This window comes from Mastigoproctus giganteus, chromosome 1 (assembly GCF_048544385.1).
Source record: "Mastigoproctus giganteus isolate SK-2022 chromosome 1, ASM4854438v1, whole genome shotgun sequence".
In the NCBI taxonomy this organism is placed as follows: Eukaryota; Metazoa; Arthropoda; class Arachnida; order Uropygi; family Thelyphonidae; genus Mastigoproctus; species Mastigoproctus giganteus.
Genome location: NC_143575.1, coordinates 81,541,421 through 81,558,917, shown reverse-complemented (window position 1 = coordinate 81,558,917; position 17,497 = coordinate 81,541,421). Strand labels below are relative to the sequence as shown.

At 36.2% G+C, this 17,497-nt stretch overlaps 1 protein-coding gene across 2 annotated transcripts in view; it reads left to right on the top strand.

Annotated features, from left to right (window-relative positions):
- p23 (cytosolic prostaglandin E synthase) overlaps window positions 1–17,497 on the top strand; it is a 129,310-nt gene that overhangs the window by 61,516 nt on the left and 50,297 nt on the right. For both annotated transcript variants that reach the window (XM_090373523.1, XM_090373515.1), the window contains exon 3: window positions 12,410–12,479. In XM_090373523.1, coding sequence (XP_090229649.1) covers window positions 12,410–12,479 — 70 coding nt within the window. The remainder of the gene's footprint in view (window positions 1–12,409; window positions 12,480–17,497) is intronic.

Genomic DNA, 17,497 nt, shown 5'->3' with positions numbered 1-17,497 from the left:
GAAGAATCGCCTACACCTCTGCCTGCGCTACTTTTAACCTTTTAGTCCGTGAATCCCCTTGATCTAGCAGTTTTCCGACCCACCTAACATTGCCTTGATAGCATTAGCAAATATTCTTGCACCCTTTAACATGTTCCCCATCTCCCTGACAGTAGTCACCGATGATAACTAACTCCTGTGGGACCAGTGCATTCTGCCTTGGAGATTGCCGCTGTGTTACCTGATGCCCAGGAGTGAGCTCTGGCATTTAGTTGGGCAGCTGAGAGCTTGGCAGGCCCCTCATGTTAATTTCTTCCAGGGCATCTACCCTACACCACAAGCTCTCAGACACCCATCCGAATGCCGAGTTGGCACCTAATTTCTAGACACTCTCTGCACCTGGCACACACAAAGATATCCTCCTTGGCTAGATCATGTTCCGTTCCAGAGAGTTCGGCAAACATTTCACAAGTTGCACACTTATTTAGGCTGTGATGCTTTGGAGAATCACCCCCTCGGTTCTCCCCCAAGTCACAGCACTCGTGCCACTCTGTGCCTGTTGCTTTTCTGCTCTAGTCTGGGGCATATTTTAAATTAATAAGATCAATAAATTTAATTAATTAATTGTCAATACTACACTATCTAATAGAATCCTAAATGCAGGGATGCAAATTATGCTATATAATTTTACGTTAGAGCTGCCTAGTTACCACAATTAAAAATTTGAATTCCCTACCGTTCTATACAAAACGAATGGCTGCAAGATTCAAACGAAACAACGGTTTTACATATATTAAGTAGCCATCTATAAAAACTCTTATCTAAAATAAAAAATAACCAGTTATCTAGAACTATGTGGCTACTTATAAAGTTCAATATAAAATAACAATTAGGTAAATAAAATGGCAATCCCTTTTTCCGGAGCCTGTAATTCACAGATGTAATTTTTAAAGAGAGTCAGTGCCCTCCTGTTACATTTTCTTTAGGAATAGTAACTGCTTTTTTTTCAAAAAATTCTTATATCACTTTGTTTTGTTGGTTCTTGTTCTTTTGTTATTGTAGTGTTTCGCAGCTTGTGTTACTTCTTCCATAGTAAAGTTTGGATTTTGTTCAAAACGAACATTTTCCCTGCTTGATTTTTCAATAGCCCAAGTTATCTTTTTAGTTGTGTTGATTTCCTCAATGTGCATCATCTAGATTCTCAGAAGTAATGGCACTATCAGTGATTTCTTGATCTGAGAATGATTGTGATAATTCAACCTCATTATCAACAGTGAGCCATGCAGCAATATCTCTATCTTCAAGGCTATGTAAAGGATTTTCTGTTGTTGGTGGATTGAACTCTTTGCATTGTTTCTTCAATACTGCTTTGCATGGACCTTGCATTAAAACCATGAATATCATCTTCGTCAGATGGGTGGATACTTGGCCATAATTTCCTCCATGCTCTTACAAGAGTAATGGGTTTCACAATATTCCAAGCAATTGCTATAGAATATATTGCAATTTTTAATTGGCAGGCTCTATTGAAAGTTGACAGACAGGATATTAGAGCTGGAAAAGGAATTGAGAAAATGTGAATTGGAATATCATCAGTTTGGCTGAAACAAGAAGAAATGAGAAATCTGCTGTACACCAATGGAAACAGTGAAAGGAGCAAAGGTGGAGTTTGCTTTCTGGTCCATAAAGATATAAAAAAAAACATTTTGGAATTCAAAATTACATCACCAAGGGTGTCAAGACTACTACTCAGGATTTCTAAGAGGTAAAAGCTAAAGGTTTATGCACCAAAATCGAGCCATAATGATGAAGAGGTTGAAGAAATGTACACAAATTGAGAATCTTCTAGATGAGCAGAAAACCCACTGTGCTCATTATGGGAGACTTCAATGCTAAGGTTGGAAAGGGACAAAACGGTGCAGAAAGGGGAACTATAGGAAATTTTGGAATTGGTGAAAGACTTGTGGAATTTGCAGAATCTCGAGGAATGTCAGTAATGAATTTTTTTTTTTTTTTTTTCCCTTCTAGAAAAGGATAAACAGAAAGTGGATTAACAACCAATGAAATCGAATTCATCCTCGCAAACGAAAGTATGTTGTGGATGATGTTACCGTCCTGAACAAGGTAAATGTTGGGAGTGATCACAGAATGGTAAGATGCACACTTGATGTAGATGTAAGAAAAGAAAGGAAAAAACTGACTGGAGTAAATAATACGAAGGTCTTCGAGATAACAGAGAGGAGAAAAGGCAGTATGTACTGGAACTTAAGAACAAGTTTGAGCTTCTGCAGACTGCTGAGGACCAAGATATCAACGAGGAATATTACAACTTTCTGAAAGTGATAAAGCTCAAGAAACCTATAGGAAAAAAGAAATCCAAAGAAGAAAAAATTAGTCAAGAAACACTTGTTGTGATGAACTGAAGATGACAAATGAAGAGCAAGATAAACACTCACAAGGAGAAAATTGAGTGTATGAGTTATGCAAAGCCATTAGGAAGATTGAAAAGACATAAGATTTAACACAAGTAAAGTAGAACAAGCATTAAGGGAAAACAAAGGACTTAAATCAGCAGCCACGAGCAGTAATACAGAAAGACAAATGATAATGAAGCTGAAGAATAGTGATAGTGTACTTATAAATAGCAGAAGACTACTATAAAGAATTATACAAGGAGCGAGGGAATGATGCCAGAAGTGGGGAAAATAGATCGCAAATTAGTAACACATATGACATACCCAATGTTCTTCCTGCTGGGATAGAATATATGTTGAAGAAAATGAAGAATCAGAAAGCCTCGAGGGAAGATGAAGTTACTGTGGGGTTGTTAAAATTGGGAGGAAGAGACATGACACAAAAACTGGCAAGACTCTTCACAAAATGTATTAGAAAATGTGTGATGCCTAAGGAGTGGAATAATGCAATCATAATTTTGCCGCTTGAGAAAGGAGGTAAATTGGAAATTATAGACCAATTAGTTTGTTATCCCACATCTATAAGTTGTTCACAAGGGTCATTACTAACAGATTAGAAAGAATACTTGATGAGAATCAAACCAAAAGAGAAAGCTGGCTTTAGGACAGGATTCTTATTTATGGATCATCATCATATAATATCACAGCTAATGGAGAAAGCAAATGAATATAAAGCCTTATTATGCCTGACATTTGGCTCCATACAGCATAAGGCAATGTTTCGAGCACTAGAAAGATAAGGTATAGATACCCCATACAATATGATTTTGAAGAAAATGTATGAAAATGCTACCTCCTTTATTAGACTAGACAAAGACAGTAGCAAACTTAAAATTGGGAAAGGAGTTTGACAAGGAGACACAATATCTCCAAAGTTGTTTACTGCTACCCTTGAGGAATCTTTCAGAAGATTAGACTGGTCACAGAAAGTAGTCAATGTGAATGGAGAGTACCTGAACCATTTACGATTTGCAGATGACATTGTAGTCATAAGCCACAATCCCAGAGAATTAGAGGAAAATCTTTATCAGTTATGCAGAGTTAGTAAGGATTTTGGACTAGAGATGAATATGGCTAAAACAAAAGTAATGATGAACAAGTATGCCACAGAAAGGGATATAATGATTGAAGAAGCAGTAATTGTAAAGGTGGAGTCAGGACAAGTCATTAGCTGTAATAATGATAAATGGCTGGAAATCAAGAGAATAAATTTTGAATGGATAGCATTAAAGAAATATACTCACATACTGAAGAGCAATATCCCAGTTTGTCTGAAACGTAAAATAATGAACACCAATGTATATACTCCACCATGACTTAAGTAAGTGAAACTTGGGTTCTCACCAAAAGAATGGAAGAGAAGTTGAGAACTACACAGTGAAGAATGGAATTAATTATATTGGGAATCAGACTGTTAGATAAGAAGAGAAACATGTGGATTAGGCAGCAAGCAAACTTTTCTTTCAAGTAAAGGACATTCTTGCCAAAACTGAAGAACTAAAATAGTCTTGGGCAGGACACACAGCTCGAAGACATGATGACAGATGGACTAAGAAAATAACAGAATGGTACCCAAGAGGAGCAGAAGAAAACTTGGAAGGCAACAAAAGGAGAAAGGAGATGGACAGATGAAGTTCATGAGTTTGTGGGTAGTACATGGATGGCCATTGCACAAAACAGAAGGAACTGTAAAGTTGCTGGATAGGCCTTCATCCTGCAGTGGATTGAAAATGGCTGATGATGTTGAAAGTTGGGAATGGAGATATTCTTGCTAATCATTTGTTTCATAAAATCACTTTTGTAATGGCATTTAAAATTTTGTATAACTCCTTGATTCGTTGGATGGCAAATAATGGAAAAATATTTCCACGATGAGAAATTTTGGATTTGTGAGGATGGGCCCTACAGTTATCAAGAAGTAAGACATTTAGAATTTGGAATCTTCCCCATATCATGTAAATTCTTTCAAACTGCTGGAACAAATTCATGAGTGAACCAATCTTGAAAAATTTTGTTATCCATCCAAGCATTTTTTTGGCCTTGTAAGTCACTGACATTGCCCAATTCTCTTTGCGGTTCATGGATGATGTTATTTACCAATTACAGTCAGTCCTCCTATAGCACAATAGTTGTGTTCCTAGAAACCCTCGTGCAATATAAACAACAGGCTGTATGGGAAAAATAGGGTTAGGTGTCGACCACCCAAGATTTGTAACCAAAACATTACCAAACACAATAAATAATCGTAATAAAATATTGCTAATGCTTTTGCTTCTATCGTAAGCAAACTTGTTTTTTGTTTGATTTTCTATTGAAACAGATGACAGCCATTCCATCTCTTCCAATTCTTTGTGTCTTAATCTAATGGATTTTAATTACTTTTTTGAGTTGTTCCTGCTATGAAAGTTGTTTTTATTTTCTCTGCATTCTTTGTAATTCTCAGCGTTGCCTCATTAGGCCTGTAGCACATGCAGTATCACATGGTCTTTAGTTTCACTCAAAGCGTTTCATATTTTTTCTCTGTCGACAGGGGTGGACTGGCCATAAGCCTTACTGGGGAAACCCCGGTGGCCAGTGTGATTTTGGCCATAAACCATAGTATGAGGCCACTATAAATTTTCCTGGGTAAGAATTTTTGACCCAGTCAGCCTCTTGTTTATCGATATTGCTTTTCTTTTTCTCTCTGGATCTGCAGTGTCTTTACCAGGACGCTTCCTTTTCACGCCTTTTAAGTATTTTACTCATTTTTAGGGAATAAAACACAATTACAAAACGAGGAAGCACGCTTAATACACATAAACAAAGCTGTGCGCACGTGTAGCAACTGAATAAACAACACCGTAAAGGCAGAGATACACTATTAACACCTCACATTTCTAGGAGTTACTACCATAAAATAATAAAAACAATTTCCAGTTGCGTTTCTGCTAGTGGAATCTGTTATAAACTGGTAGTAAACTTGATCTAATTGCATTTTCGTTTATACCGATAGCTGGAATTGTGTTGGTTTTTACGTTATTATGGTGAAATGTGTTCCTTCCCCCCCTTCACTGATATAAAAAACAAATACATTTTCAGAATCTTCTCTTCATTCCTGTCGTGTTGCATTCGGTTGGGGTGATTCTGCGTTCGACTGCCATTTCTCGTAAACACAAAGGCAAATCGTGCATAAGCGAATTCAGTTCGTGTTATATAAGATATCGTTCCCCTATTTATAAATCGTGTATGGTCGAATTCGTGTAGTGTAAACACGTGTTATACGAGGACTACTAAAGGGTTAATTCTGTATTGGCCCAATGCATTTGCACACACACACATACACTATGTAACAGCTTTCAGAAAGGCTCTGTTTATCTGCATTTCTTTATATATTTGGGTATGCTGATTCTGAATATGACCTTAGTTATTATAGTGTCAGTGGTTTTCCAAAAATGAAAGAAAAGTAAATGTGCAATATAACTATGTTAGATTTATTAACGTTTAACTTTTGTACAGAATAGAGTATTAATCTTTGCTGCAAGTAAGCAACAAGCTATAGAAAATGAAAATTAAAAAGCACACTCTGCTTGGGTTGATTAAAAATTATGCATTTGAATGATGGAACAAATAATGTTATTCTTGCAGTCAGTGAGGGGTTAAAAAACCAAGACTGAATACACAGGTAGAGGAAGATACGCTGCATCGAGTGTATAGCTTTTAGAGGTCTTGGATCAGTATGATAATGCTTTGATTCCTTTTGCTTCAAAGGTGTGCGTGCATTCTGATATTCCTAGAATGGAATCTCCTCTGGCTTCACTCTGTCATTCTCCCAATTCCACTAATCACTTGGAATTGGAACTCTGACTTCCATTCTTTGCTCTGGTCCAACTTTACTAACAGTGAGATGATTTTCATGGTTGATTTTAATGTTATCAACTCCAGCTGGCTTCAGTTTTATTGTCATATACTGGGCTAGTCTAGATGCCAATGGTTTTGCAATTACTAATGGTCTCACTGAGCTTGGAAATTTGCTAATATCTAGCCTGTCCTTAAAAAGGGCAAGAAATCTCCCATCCAATTGTGGGAAACCCATCAACTGCCAACTCCCATCTCAGTCTTCCATTTGATCAACAATTGCCAGAATACCAAACAATCCTAGGCACACATGTCCAACACTTGATTTATCTCTTGTCAGAGATAAATCAAGCACATCACAAATACTGCTTCCTTTGTATCCAGAATTTTGGGTTTTGTTTTTTTTTTACTCTTGGTATTGCTTTTCTTCTAAACAACTACTCAGTACAAATCTCAAATCCTCCCTACCATGGAACATTGGTCTGTGGTAGGGAGGATTTGCCCCCCCCCCCCAAAAAAAAGAGGGGTCAGTTAATGACCTATCTCTGACAAAGTCTCTCACCTCCCTGTCTCATAGACGTTAAATTTCTGCTACGTACCTTTTCTATGGATATTTCCAAACTCATAATACCGTCTTTTCCTCCTCCTTATCTGTTGTTCTGTTTCCTATAACATTCCTCTTTGACATGTATTTCCTGAAAATTACAATCTGTGGAAATTCAGGTCTAATGTTAACAAGTATTCTCTCTCTCCCCTCAGCAAGTTCTTGGCACACGATTGGTCCGCTGCTATTAACACTCAATAAAAATGTCTTGACCTTAAAACTTCAAAGTGACTACCAAACTAAAATAATAAATCAGGATTAATGCTGGAAAAATGCATTGAGTTACAAAAAAATTAACTACACTAAAAAATAGTATATTGTCAACATTATCGTTAACTCCTATGCTAGGATAGGAACTTTTCGTGCAACTCTTCTAGGCCTACTTTCACTTTTGCAACAGGCAGTTTTTGGAGTACAGTTTATATATTCCTGAATGTTACCTTGAGAATCTAATGCCTTAGCAAATTTTCACTATTCCCAGCTTGATGTGGAAACCTGAAGCAAAAGACGTATTAGAACCTAAAGTGCCTAGTACTGTGCATGAATTGAAGGTTGAGAGAAGATGAAGGATTTGTTGACATTAGTCAACAAATATCTTTCCATGGAAGTATCTATAGGAAAGGCATACAACAGAAACAGAACATCTATGAGAGTGGAGAGACTTTGTTAGAGAGAGGTCGTTAACTGGCCTAACTGCCCTCTTTTGAATGGAATGTAAAAGCTTGAGAGAGGTTTTGTGGACACCACCTCAGATGTGGAACAATATTCCATGGTAGGGCAGATCTGAGATTTGTACATAGTGAACAGTTGTTTAGAAGAAAAGTAACTTGAAGGGAAAAAGAGAAAACCCAAATTTTTAGATGTAGAGGAAACAGTATTTGTAATGTGCTTGTGCCAAGAGAAATTGGAAGTCAGAGTAATCTCCAAAAGAGATATATCATCTCACCTAGAAATCTGAGTGACACCAAAGATAAGCATAGAAGCAGAAGAATCCTTTTTGCAAGACATAAGACAGTGCTGGGTTTTCGACTAAGTTAATCAACTAAGTTACCTTTTCCCCACTGGAGAATTACCTGGAGATCAGCATTTCAGGAATTGGTAGTGGAGATTCGAGAAGTTAAATTGTGCAGAGCAAGGTTTCTCAAACTGGAAGGTGGAATGCAATGTGTTATCATCAGCAAAACTATGGATAAGATTTCTGCTTAGTGGATGAAGGTCATCAATATATAATAGGAAAAGAGTAGGAGAAAATTCCTGTTTCCCGATCTTTGGGTATCTGTTGCTTATGCCATATGATGTTAAATAATTTTAGTAGTGTGTTTTTTAGTAAGGTGCCTCCATATTTAAATAGTTCTATATTTAAATTGTGGCACCTCCGTAGATAGGTGGGCAGGAGCAGCAGTGCATAGCACACTCTTCTTGATTAGACCAGAGTTTGAGCCCGTGACCACCGCATATCCCCGGAGCAATATGGCTTTAGTTGCTAATGCTCCTTTAAAAAACCCAAAAAAAATAACAACATTCAAATTGTCTATGCCTGGGCTTTTTCAGTTTTTTGATTTTTGTAATTTAACTCTAGTTCTTCCATTGTTATATTTTCTTCATCTTTGGTTACCACAGATTCATCTTCCATTCTGCTTGGAGATGGAGTTGGTTTTTATTTGATCATTTGTGTCTTGTTGTAATTTCTTAATTTTAAAACCTCTTCTCTGTGGGCCCGTGATATCACATTCTAAAGATTTAACAAATTTAACCTAGTCATCTCATCGGATTCTTCTGGTTAGTTTTCTGACTTCTGCTCTAAGCTTTTTATATTTTATGTGTAGGTGTAGGTCTTTAGTTTGTAGGAACAGTTTATAGGTCTTTTTTTTTTTTTTTTTTTTCTCTCATTGATTTGTTTGTTTCAATTCTTCATTCCAAGTTCTTGGCCAGTTTTTATTTTTTATAGGTTTATATCTAAGACTTTCTTCAGCAGCTCCCAGAATTGGTTTTTTCATGTTTGACCAGATTTCCTCAACGTTATCACTTTCATCTGATTTGAGTTTATCTTTCAATCGACTTTCATACAGGGATTTAGTGCTTTCATCTTCCAACATATGTATTTTTAATTTCTTAGTAGTTTTTGTTGGTATTTTCTTTTTATTAAAATAATTTCTTTTTATTTTGAAGGTACTTTCTACTAGGTAGTGACCACTGTCAATTTCACTGCCTCTGAATACTCTAGAGTCTCTAATTTTGTCATTTAATATAATCTATTATAGACTTTGTTTCTTGTTTCCATGTGAATTTATGGACATTCTTGTGTCTGAAAAGTTTTGTAATTTTAAGTTTATTAAAAATGCAGAATATCGGGCATCTTCCATTATTGTTGACCACGGGTTCACCTTCTGATCCTATACATTTGTCCACTGATTGAGCACCAACCCTTGCATTAAAATCTCCTGCTAGTGTGAGATACTCGTTTTTGTTAGCTTGGTCTATGATCTGTTGTAATTCGTCATAAAATTCTGTGGTTTCATCAATGTTGCCTTCTACTGGTGCGTAGATGCTAATGATTGTTACTGTATGAGATAGAATTTTTAGTCTTAATTTCAATATTCTGGGTGATATCCAAGAGTAGTCTAATATTTTGTTTTCCCATTCTTTCTTTATTATAACTGATTTTCTGATATTCTCATGGGTAAATGATAAGATGTATGAGGTAATTGATGATCTCAAAAACTTCTCTATCTCAACCAGCTGTTTCCCCTGTTAATAGAAAACAAGCAAGCTGTAGTTGGGAGCATTAAAATCACTAAGGAAAATTAACTCACTATTAAGAAAATTATACTGCAGAAAATAGAATTTCAAAGGTAGGTGGTTTGTTCTTGCTGTTTAATTGAGTTGTGAGAACAATAGAGACATCCAAAGAATTTGAAACTATAGGAAATTTCAAATTAGAACATCTGACATAGTTTGGCTTTTGGCATTTTTTTCGTTTTCAGGCTTTTTTTTTTTTTTTTTTTTTTTTTTGCAATGTTTTTTCCTGGTGTTAATAAAGATGCCGATCGTTCTTGTTTATATAATATATATATATAGTGTTTATTTAATATTTAAAGTTTATAATGATAGAATTGTATGGTATGGTTTTTGTCATGTGTGCAACGTTAGTGCTATTGCACATAGGGCAATTAGACATACGTGCATGATTTAATATTGGTCGATTAAGTGGTATTTTTATACATGCATAATTTAGACATAGGTATTTAGTGTGTGTGTATATATATATATGGATCAGTTAATCAAGCTAGCATATATAGGCTATCTTAATTCTGGTTGGCCTATAAACTTTATGTTAATGTAAACATTAATTACAAAGGGTACTAGGAAAGTTTTGCAATATGACGCAACAATGAATCACAGGAAGCTGCTTGTTGCTGCATGCTGAGACATGTTCATACGTGCATAGTAGCCACCACGCCAAGTCGATGGGCTCAGTTATTCATTAGTAGTGAGAGTGTAAAGTGCTTGCGATGGCATTGTGGTCACGAAATGAGATAAGGACAGTTTTGCGGTATAATTTCGTGCGTGGTTTAACCATAGACCAGTGCTTAGAAGAAATGACTCTTGCACTAGATGATGATTGTCCAAATCGTACAACGATATTCAGGTGGTATAGAGAATTCCAAAGGGGAAATTTCACTCTGGAGGATTCTGAGAGGCCGGGAAGGCCACGAACGTCAGTTAAGGAGGAAAACGTTACTGCTGTGAGGAAAATGCTTGACGAAAACAGGCGAGTGACCTACCAACAGATACAGGATACTTTGGGCCTAAATGCACCAGCAATTCGTTCAATTCTGCAAGATCATTTGCACGTGAAGAAACTTTGTTCTCTCTGGGTGCCGCATCAACTGACTGAAGAGCAGATGACACAACGTGTGACTTGGTGCCCGGAGATGTTAAAAAAGTTTGATAAGGGACAATCTCGGTATGTGAACAACATCGTGACAGGTGACGAGACTTGGCTGTACTATTACGATCTGCCGACCAAGGCTCAAAACAAAGTTTGGGTCTTTGATGATGACGACACACCCGTAATTGTCAGAAAATCCCGATCTGTAAAGAAGAAAATGATAGCTGTATTTTTCAAATCGAGTGGAATTGTGGAACGTGTCGTTTTGGACACGCAGAAGACAGTCACAGCTAAATGGTATACTGAACAATGCCTGCCTAAAGTCATTGGATCTATGAAGAACCTGCGGCCAAAGTCAAGAATGGACACCTGGTACCTCCATCCCGATAATGCTCCAGCTCACCGCGCCAAAGCCTGCACCGAATATTTGACCACGACAGGACTGAAACTTCTCGAGCACCCTCCCTACAGTCCAGACCTTGCTCCCTGCGACTTTGCACTGTTCCCGCATGTGAAAATGAAGCTAAAAGGGAGGCGGTTTTCCAGTGATGAGGACCTTCTACGGGCTTGGGACAACGAGTGTGCTTTACTCCCTAGTGAAACTTGGCAGAACCGGTTTAAAGATTGGTTTCGGAGGATGGAGAGGTGTATTGAATGTAGAGGAAATTACTTTGAAAAAATTAAATAAACAAAGCTGTATTGCAAAACTTTCCTAGTACCCTTTGTACTATGAAGCAAAATATGAAACTGATTACTAATTGTAAATGAAAATATCATAACTTAATGAAAATGAAAAAATGTCAATACTAAATGATAAAGGGTGATGCAATTTTTGAAAATCATTCCCTCACGTGGCCATCTATCCACTACTTCATCTTGGGGGCTTTGGCTATCGATTTGCTCAAAGCCCCCAATAAAGTAGTGAATAATGGCCATATGAGGGAATGATTTTCAAAAATTGAATCACCCTTTGTCATTAAGTCTTGATTGATATTTTTTCATTATCATTTAGTTATGATATTTTCATTTTCAATTAGTAATGATAGTTTCATATTTTGCTTCATAGTAATTAATACGTATACATTAACATAAAGTTTATAGGCCAACCAGAATTAAGATAGCCTATATATGCTAGCCTGATTAACTAATCCATATACACACTAATACCTATGGCTGAATTATACACGTATAAATATACCACTTAACTGAATTAATCGGCCAATATATATATATATGTATGATTAGACATGGCAATTCTCTCAATATTGTTCATGCCGGTTGATGCTGTTGCTATGGAAAGATGCTCTTTCTGTGTTTATTTTGGTATAGTATTATTTATTTATATATATTTTTTTTTTTTTTTTTTTTTGTAGATTCCAAGTAGGTGTGGTCCGTGCACATGCATGCATATTCATAATGCTGGATTTTTTGTGCCCTTAATGCTTTCATAAGCTTAGCATTCTTACCTTGTTTGGATATCTCAAACTCATTTAAACTGGAATCAATATTAAGTTAGCCCCCATAGATTCAAATTAAGAAGTTTTTGCTATGTATAGTTAACTGTTATTCTAGTAATAATAGACATTTGTTTTTAATCCTTTATGGTATATTTTTGATTTTGAATAGGGGCAAAGGAGGAACAGAAAACACAGAGCATGAAGTGACATTGGAGTTCCTGGGTGAAATAAAGCCAGATGTGAGAAAGTTTAACAGAAATTTATCGGTGTTTTTTAAGTATTGTTACAACTATAGTAATTTTCAAAGAATTTGAAAATTTTGTTTCTTCGTTTAAAAATATTTATTTTTCCTTATACTCACCTTGGAACTGCATACACTTGTTCCAGACATGCTATAATTATCTGGCTTTGCAAGTTAATGTAAAATAACAAATTCAAATGAACAGGTGTTTATGGCAATTTTATCAGATTCCTTTTGAATTAGGCTCATTCCAAGTGTGTTTATTTTTTAAAATTGTCCTCATTCAAATTCTTTTGGAGTACATAATGACTACTAAATTTATTATTTTTATTTATAGTGTTTTATTATTTATTGTATACCCATATTTAAAATGTCAAAATGATGAGCATCATACCAAGACAGTGGTGGGGAGGAATATCCTTACATAAAGAGTAGTGATGGGGGGGGGGGGGTCACTGTGATGTATATTGTTTATTGTATAGGGCAAGGTTTCTCAAACTGGAAGGTGGAATGAAATGTGCTATCTATCAGCAGAAAATTAACACATCAAAAGAAAAACATGAACTGAATCAAAGAAATGCACTCAGTTCACATAACACATCTGTTTTTTAAATATTATATATTTACAATTTTTAATAGTTTTATATATACAGGCACTCCTTGACATTATGTACTTAATGGGGGGGTCATGTGTAGTACAGTACAGCGCAGAGATTATAACCCCCCCCCCACACACACACACACAAATTTCATCGTGTACAGCATTTTACGATTTGTAACAGAGTTAAATGAGGCTGAAAAAACATACAATGAATAATATATAGTACGGTATTTATTCAAAACTAATTTAATATAAATACGATACGTAATTTAATCTATGATCAAATCACTTTATGGTGAACTCTCCAAAATAAAATACCCCTTTCACTATATAAGTAGTAAGCACCGGTCATTGTGAACACGGTTACAAATTGAATTTTAATTGTATTGAATGGCTATTCTAATAAGCAAATATAGGAGAAACGTTATCCACATGATGTAAAAGTAAAGATATAGAGCACAAATTTACACTTTACTTCCTCCAATTAACAAAATTAAATGATGCGTGAAAATCGGAAGAATTTTTTCCACAGTTAGCAAAATAAAAATAAATTTATTACCCTTGTGTACATAACTTAATTAATAGTGTAATTAATTGGTATTTCTGTTCACTGACTTTTTTTTTTTTTTTTTTTTTTTTTGTCTTAAAATTTGAAGAAAATAAGTATCAGTAACAAAGACAGAATGCAAAAATTGCAACTACCAAGATACGCACAAGTGAGATACGGAGTAACAACATTCGAGGCTCAAAAAATAGGAATGAACAGAAAATTCTGAAAATTTATTTGTTTTTATATGATTCAAGATTTCAGTGAAGGGGAAGCACATTTCACCATAATAATGTTAAATTGCACAGAATTCCAGCTATCAGTATCATCACAAACGCAATAAGATCAAGTTTACTACTCGTTTATAGTTACATTGCAGTAACAGAAAAGCCCAATAAACCGGAAACTGATAATTGTTTTTTATTGTTTTATTCAAAACTGATTCTTATAACCAAACACGGCAAAGCGTGTGCGTGTGCACATAATTATGTTATATATATCCAAAATCCATGTTTCATCCTTAATTGCAATTTATTTGTCTCACTCTTGTAGATGATTTATTGAGGACCAGAAAAAATTGCTTCCATGGATGATATAACATCTTAATTTGTTTTGAATTTTTATCCTTTCCAGTGAAATTTTAATTTTAGAAACAAAAAAAAAAGTGACTGGTCAAGATGGATGTTGGACATTATCTTCGTGGAAAGGGCACCTTTTATCAGCATTCTCTTTCTTTTAAACCTGATAAAATTTTGTAACTGGCATAATGGGTTAACTTAACGTAGTTCTGTTTTTTTTTTTTTGTTTTTTTTTACAGTTTTGATCTCTTCAAATGTAATCGGTTTATTGTTCCTTTGGAATCCTAAAATTTTGTAGCCAGTGAACTTGTTTTTTTTTGCATTCTTTGAAGGCAGTGAAGTCTATTTCCATTACATAGAATTATACTTTGGCTCAGGGAGATAGTAGTGGTTTAGTATTTCATAATTGTGACAAATCTTGCAGGTAAAAAAAAAAAAAAAACTGCTTCATAATGGACCAACAGTTTTGTGGATATTTTCCATCAGTGTTTTTGATCAGGTATCAGAAGCCATGGGACCCAACTTGTAGAAGCCTCTGATAACCCCATTTCCTTGGTTAGTGTTCTGTATCCATTCATATTGAGATGCCTGTACCCTGCACTGTTTTGTGGATTCGTAATACTGGGAGAGGGGGAGTACATTAAAAGTTCAATGGGAACTTGAGCAAAATGTGGTCAGGTTATGAGCCTATAATTTTACTTAAATGAGCAATAAGGTTATTCACCATTTTGGCATTATTTCTATAGGACATGAACTTTTCAATACTGCTGCATGCAATTTCAGGCTAAGATACAGCGTGATTACACGGTAGTGTTCAAAACATTCCACCCACAAATCATTAAATTTGTTCTTTCCGCCATCAGAGCATGGCATCTCCATGTACATTTGCTCTTTTCCGAATAACTCATTTAGCTGATCTTTTCTGCAAGCCAAAGCATTGGTGATAAGAAGCATTTTGGCTGTCCTTCAGTACTGAGTAATAAAATGTTCATGTGCATCAGTCTGTTGAAATCTCCAAGAAAATTAGGATATTTATGTATGCATTATGGTACAGAAATACATAAATGCCTACAAAATTTTTGAAACTTGACAATTAATGCCCAAGTTATGCTTCGAACAAAGGAGGAATAACTCAGTATTACCAATAAATTTGAAGTTTTATTCAAAGCAGTTTAGACATCTGGATAAAGCTTGTTTATTGTATAGGTGGAATATTAAAACATCAAAAAAAATGCAACTTTATCAAATACACTGTAAAGAAAAACATGAACTGAATCAAAGAAATGCACCCAGTTCGCATATCAAGTCTGTTTTTTAAATATACGAGAAGTGGTACAAAAATAATGCTTCCTGTTTTTGTCCTCAGAATATTTAATTCCTATAGCTATGCCTTTTACATCAATTAATCCTCAATCATTAATAAATACACTTATTTTTCTACAAAGTCGCTGTCATTTTCTATGCACGTCCTAACTCTTTCTCCAGAGGGCTTTGGAAACACTGTGCTTGAGCTGGTCGTTGTTCACGAAGTGCATCTTTCAGTGGTCCAAAGAGGTGATAGTCAGAGGGTGCAAAATCCAGGCTATGAGAGGGGTGAGGCAGAGAACAGTGCACCCCCAGTTTTGCAATGCATAGACTAGTGTGGGATGTGCGTTGTCAAGGAGAAGAACCTCGTTAAGGATTTTGTCCAGTCAAACTCTTTGGATGTGGGCTTTCAATGTTCTTGGCATTTCCACGTATCGGTCTGGGTTGATTGTGGTGCCATGCTCCAAGAAGTCCACAAGCAAGATTATCTTTGTCCAAAAATACTGATGCCGTGACTTTACCAACAGAAGGCTGTCTTTTGAACTTCTTGCATGGTGAATTTTGATGGTGCCATTCCATTGACTGTCTCTTCATTTCAGGGTCATAATGGTGGACCCAAGTTTTGTCACCTGTGACTGCGTGAAAGAGAAACTTCTCTTTCACTCTCTTGGCGCTGGGGCGTCTCCGTAGCCAGGTGGGAAGGAGCAGCAGTGCGTAGCACACGCTTCTTGATTAGACCGGGGTTCGAGCCCGTCACCACCAAATACAGAGGATGCGGAAAGGTCAAGGGAATAACCACCGCATATTCTCAGAGCAATATGGCCTTAGTTGCTAATGCTCCTAAAAACCAAACAAACAAACAATCTTGGCGCTGGAGAAGTTCCATACAGATGACTTTCCAGGCTTCTTTCTGTTCATGTGTCAGTGTTTTCCAGACCCACATCTTGTAGCCTAGCTCCTTTATGATGGTTATCACAGCAGGTTTCTCTATACCTGCTACATCGCACAATTCGCATGTTGTAATGCAACAGTTCTCTTTGAACTGCTGGCATTGGTCCAGCTCTTTTTACTAGCTGGCCACTTCACTTGTCAGCAATGTCACTTTCTCCACTCTAAAAGTGTCTTACTCAATGTCTAACTGTACCCACATCTACAATATTGTCACCATAAACATTTTTGAGATGCATATGGATTTCAGTAGGTGTCATTTCTTCGTTGGTAAGAAATTCAATCACCACTCTTTGCTTGATGCATATATATGTAACATCCACCATTTTGGACTTAAGTTGTCTACATATTCAATAACTAATGTGTGAAATTTCATTCTGGTAGGTGATTGTACAGCAGAGGTGGAGCCCAGAATCTGAGAAAGTGGAGTATCAAGCAGTGATCAAGTTCCTGCATTTGCAGGGCAAGAAAGCTCAGGAAATTGATGAAGAAGTGGAACCTGTGTTTGGGCAGAATTGTCCAACCTGTAAAAAAGTGGAAAACTGGAGTTCCAGTGCAGTTGTACAAGTACCTTTGACGAGCCAAGAGAAGGAAGGCCATCGGCATCCACAGACAGTAAGACAATTGCAGTGATTGAGCTGCTGGTGCTGAGTGGGAATTAGTTATGGGTCTGTACAGTGGGTTCCAAGATTGCTGACACCTTTGCAGAAGCAATGTCAGATGCCTTCTCACCAACTGTTGAATTTGTGAAATTTTCTGCAATTGCTCTGCCCTTTGGTTTAAGGAGAAAGGATATATTGCCAGATGCACAAAAAGATCTATATTTTTTACAATGGGGGTGCAAATGGCAAGAAAAAAAATTGCATGGGTTTCTTTAGTACAAGTTCCCAGGCCTGAAAAAGTGGTTTTTATTCAGGATTCCAAGCATAAAGATTGTTCTTTTGGTTTCTAAGCTTGAAAGATGTTATAACTGTAACAAAATTTATTTAAAACACAATGCAATTTGAAATAAGCAAGTGAGTGTGAATATATTGAAT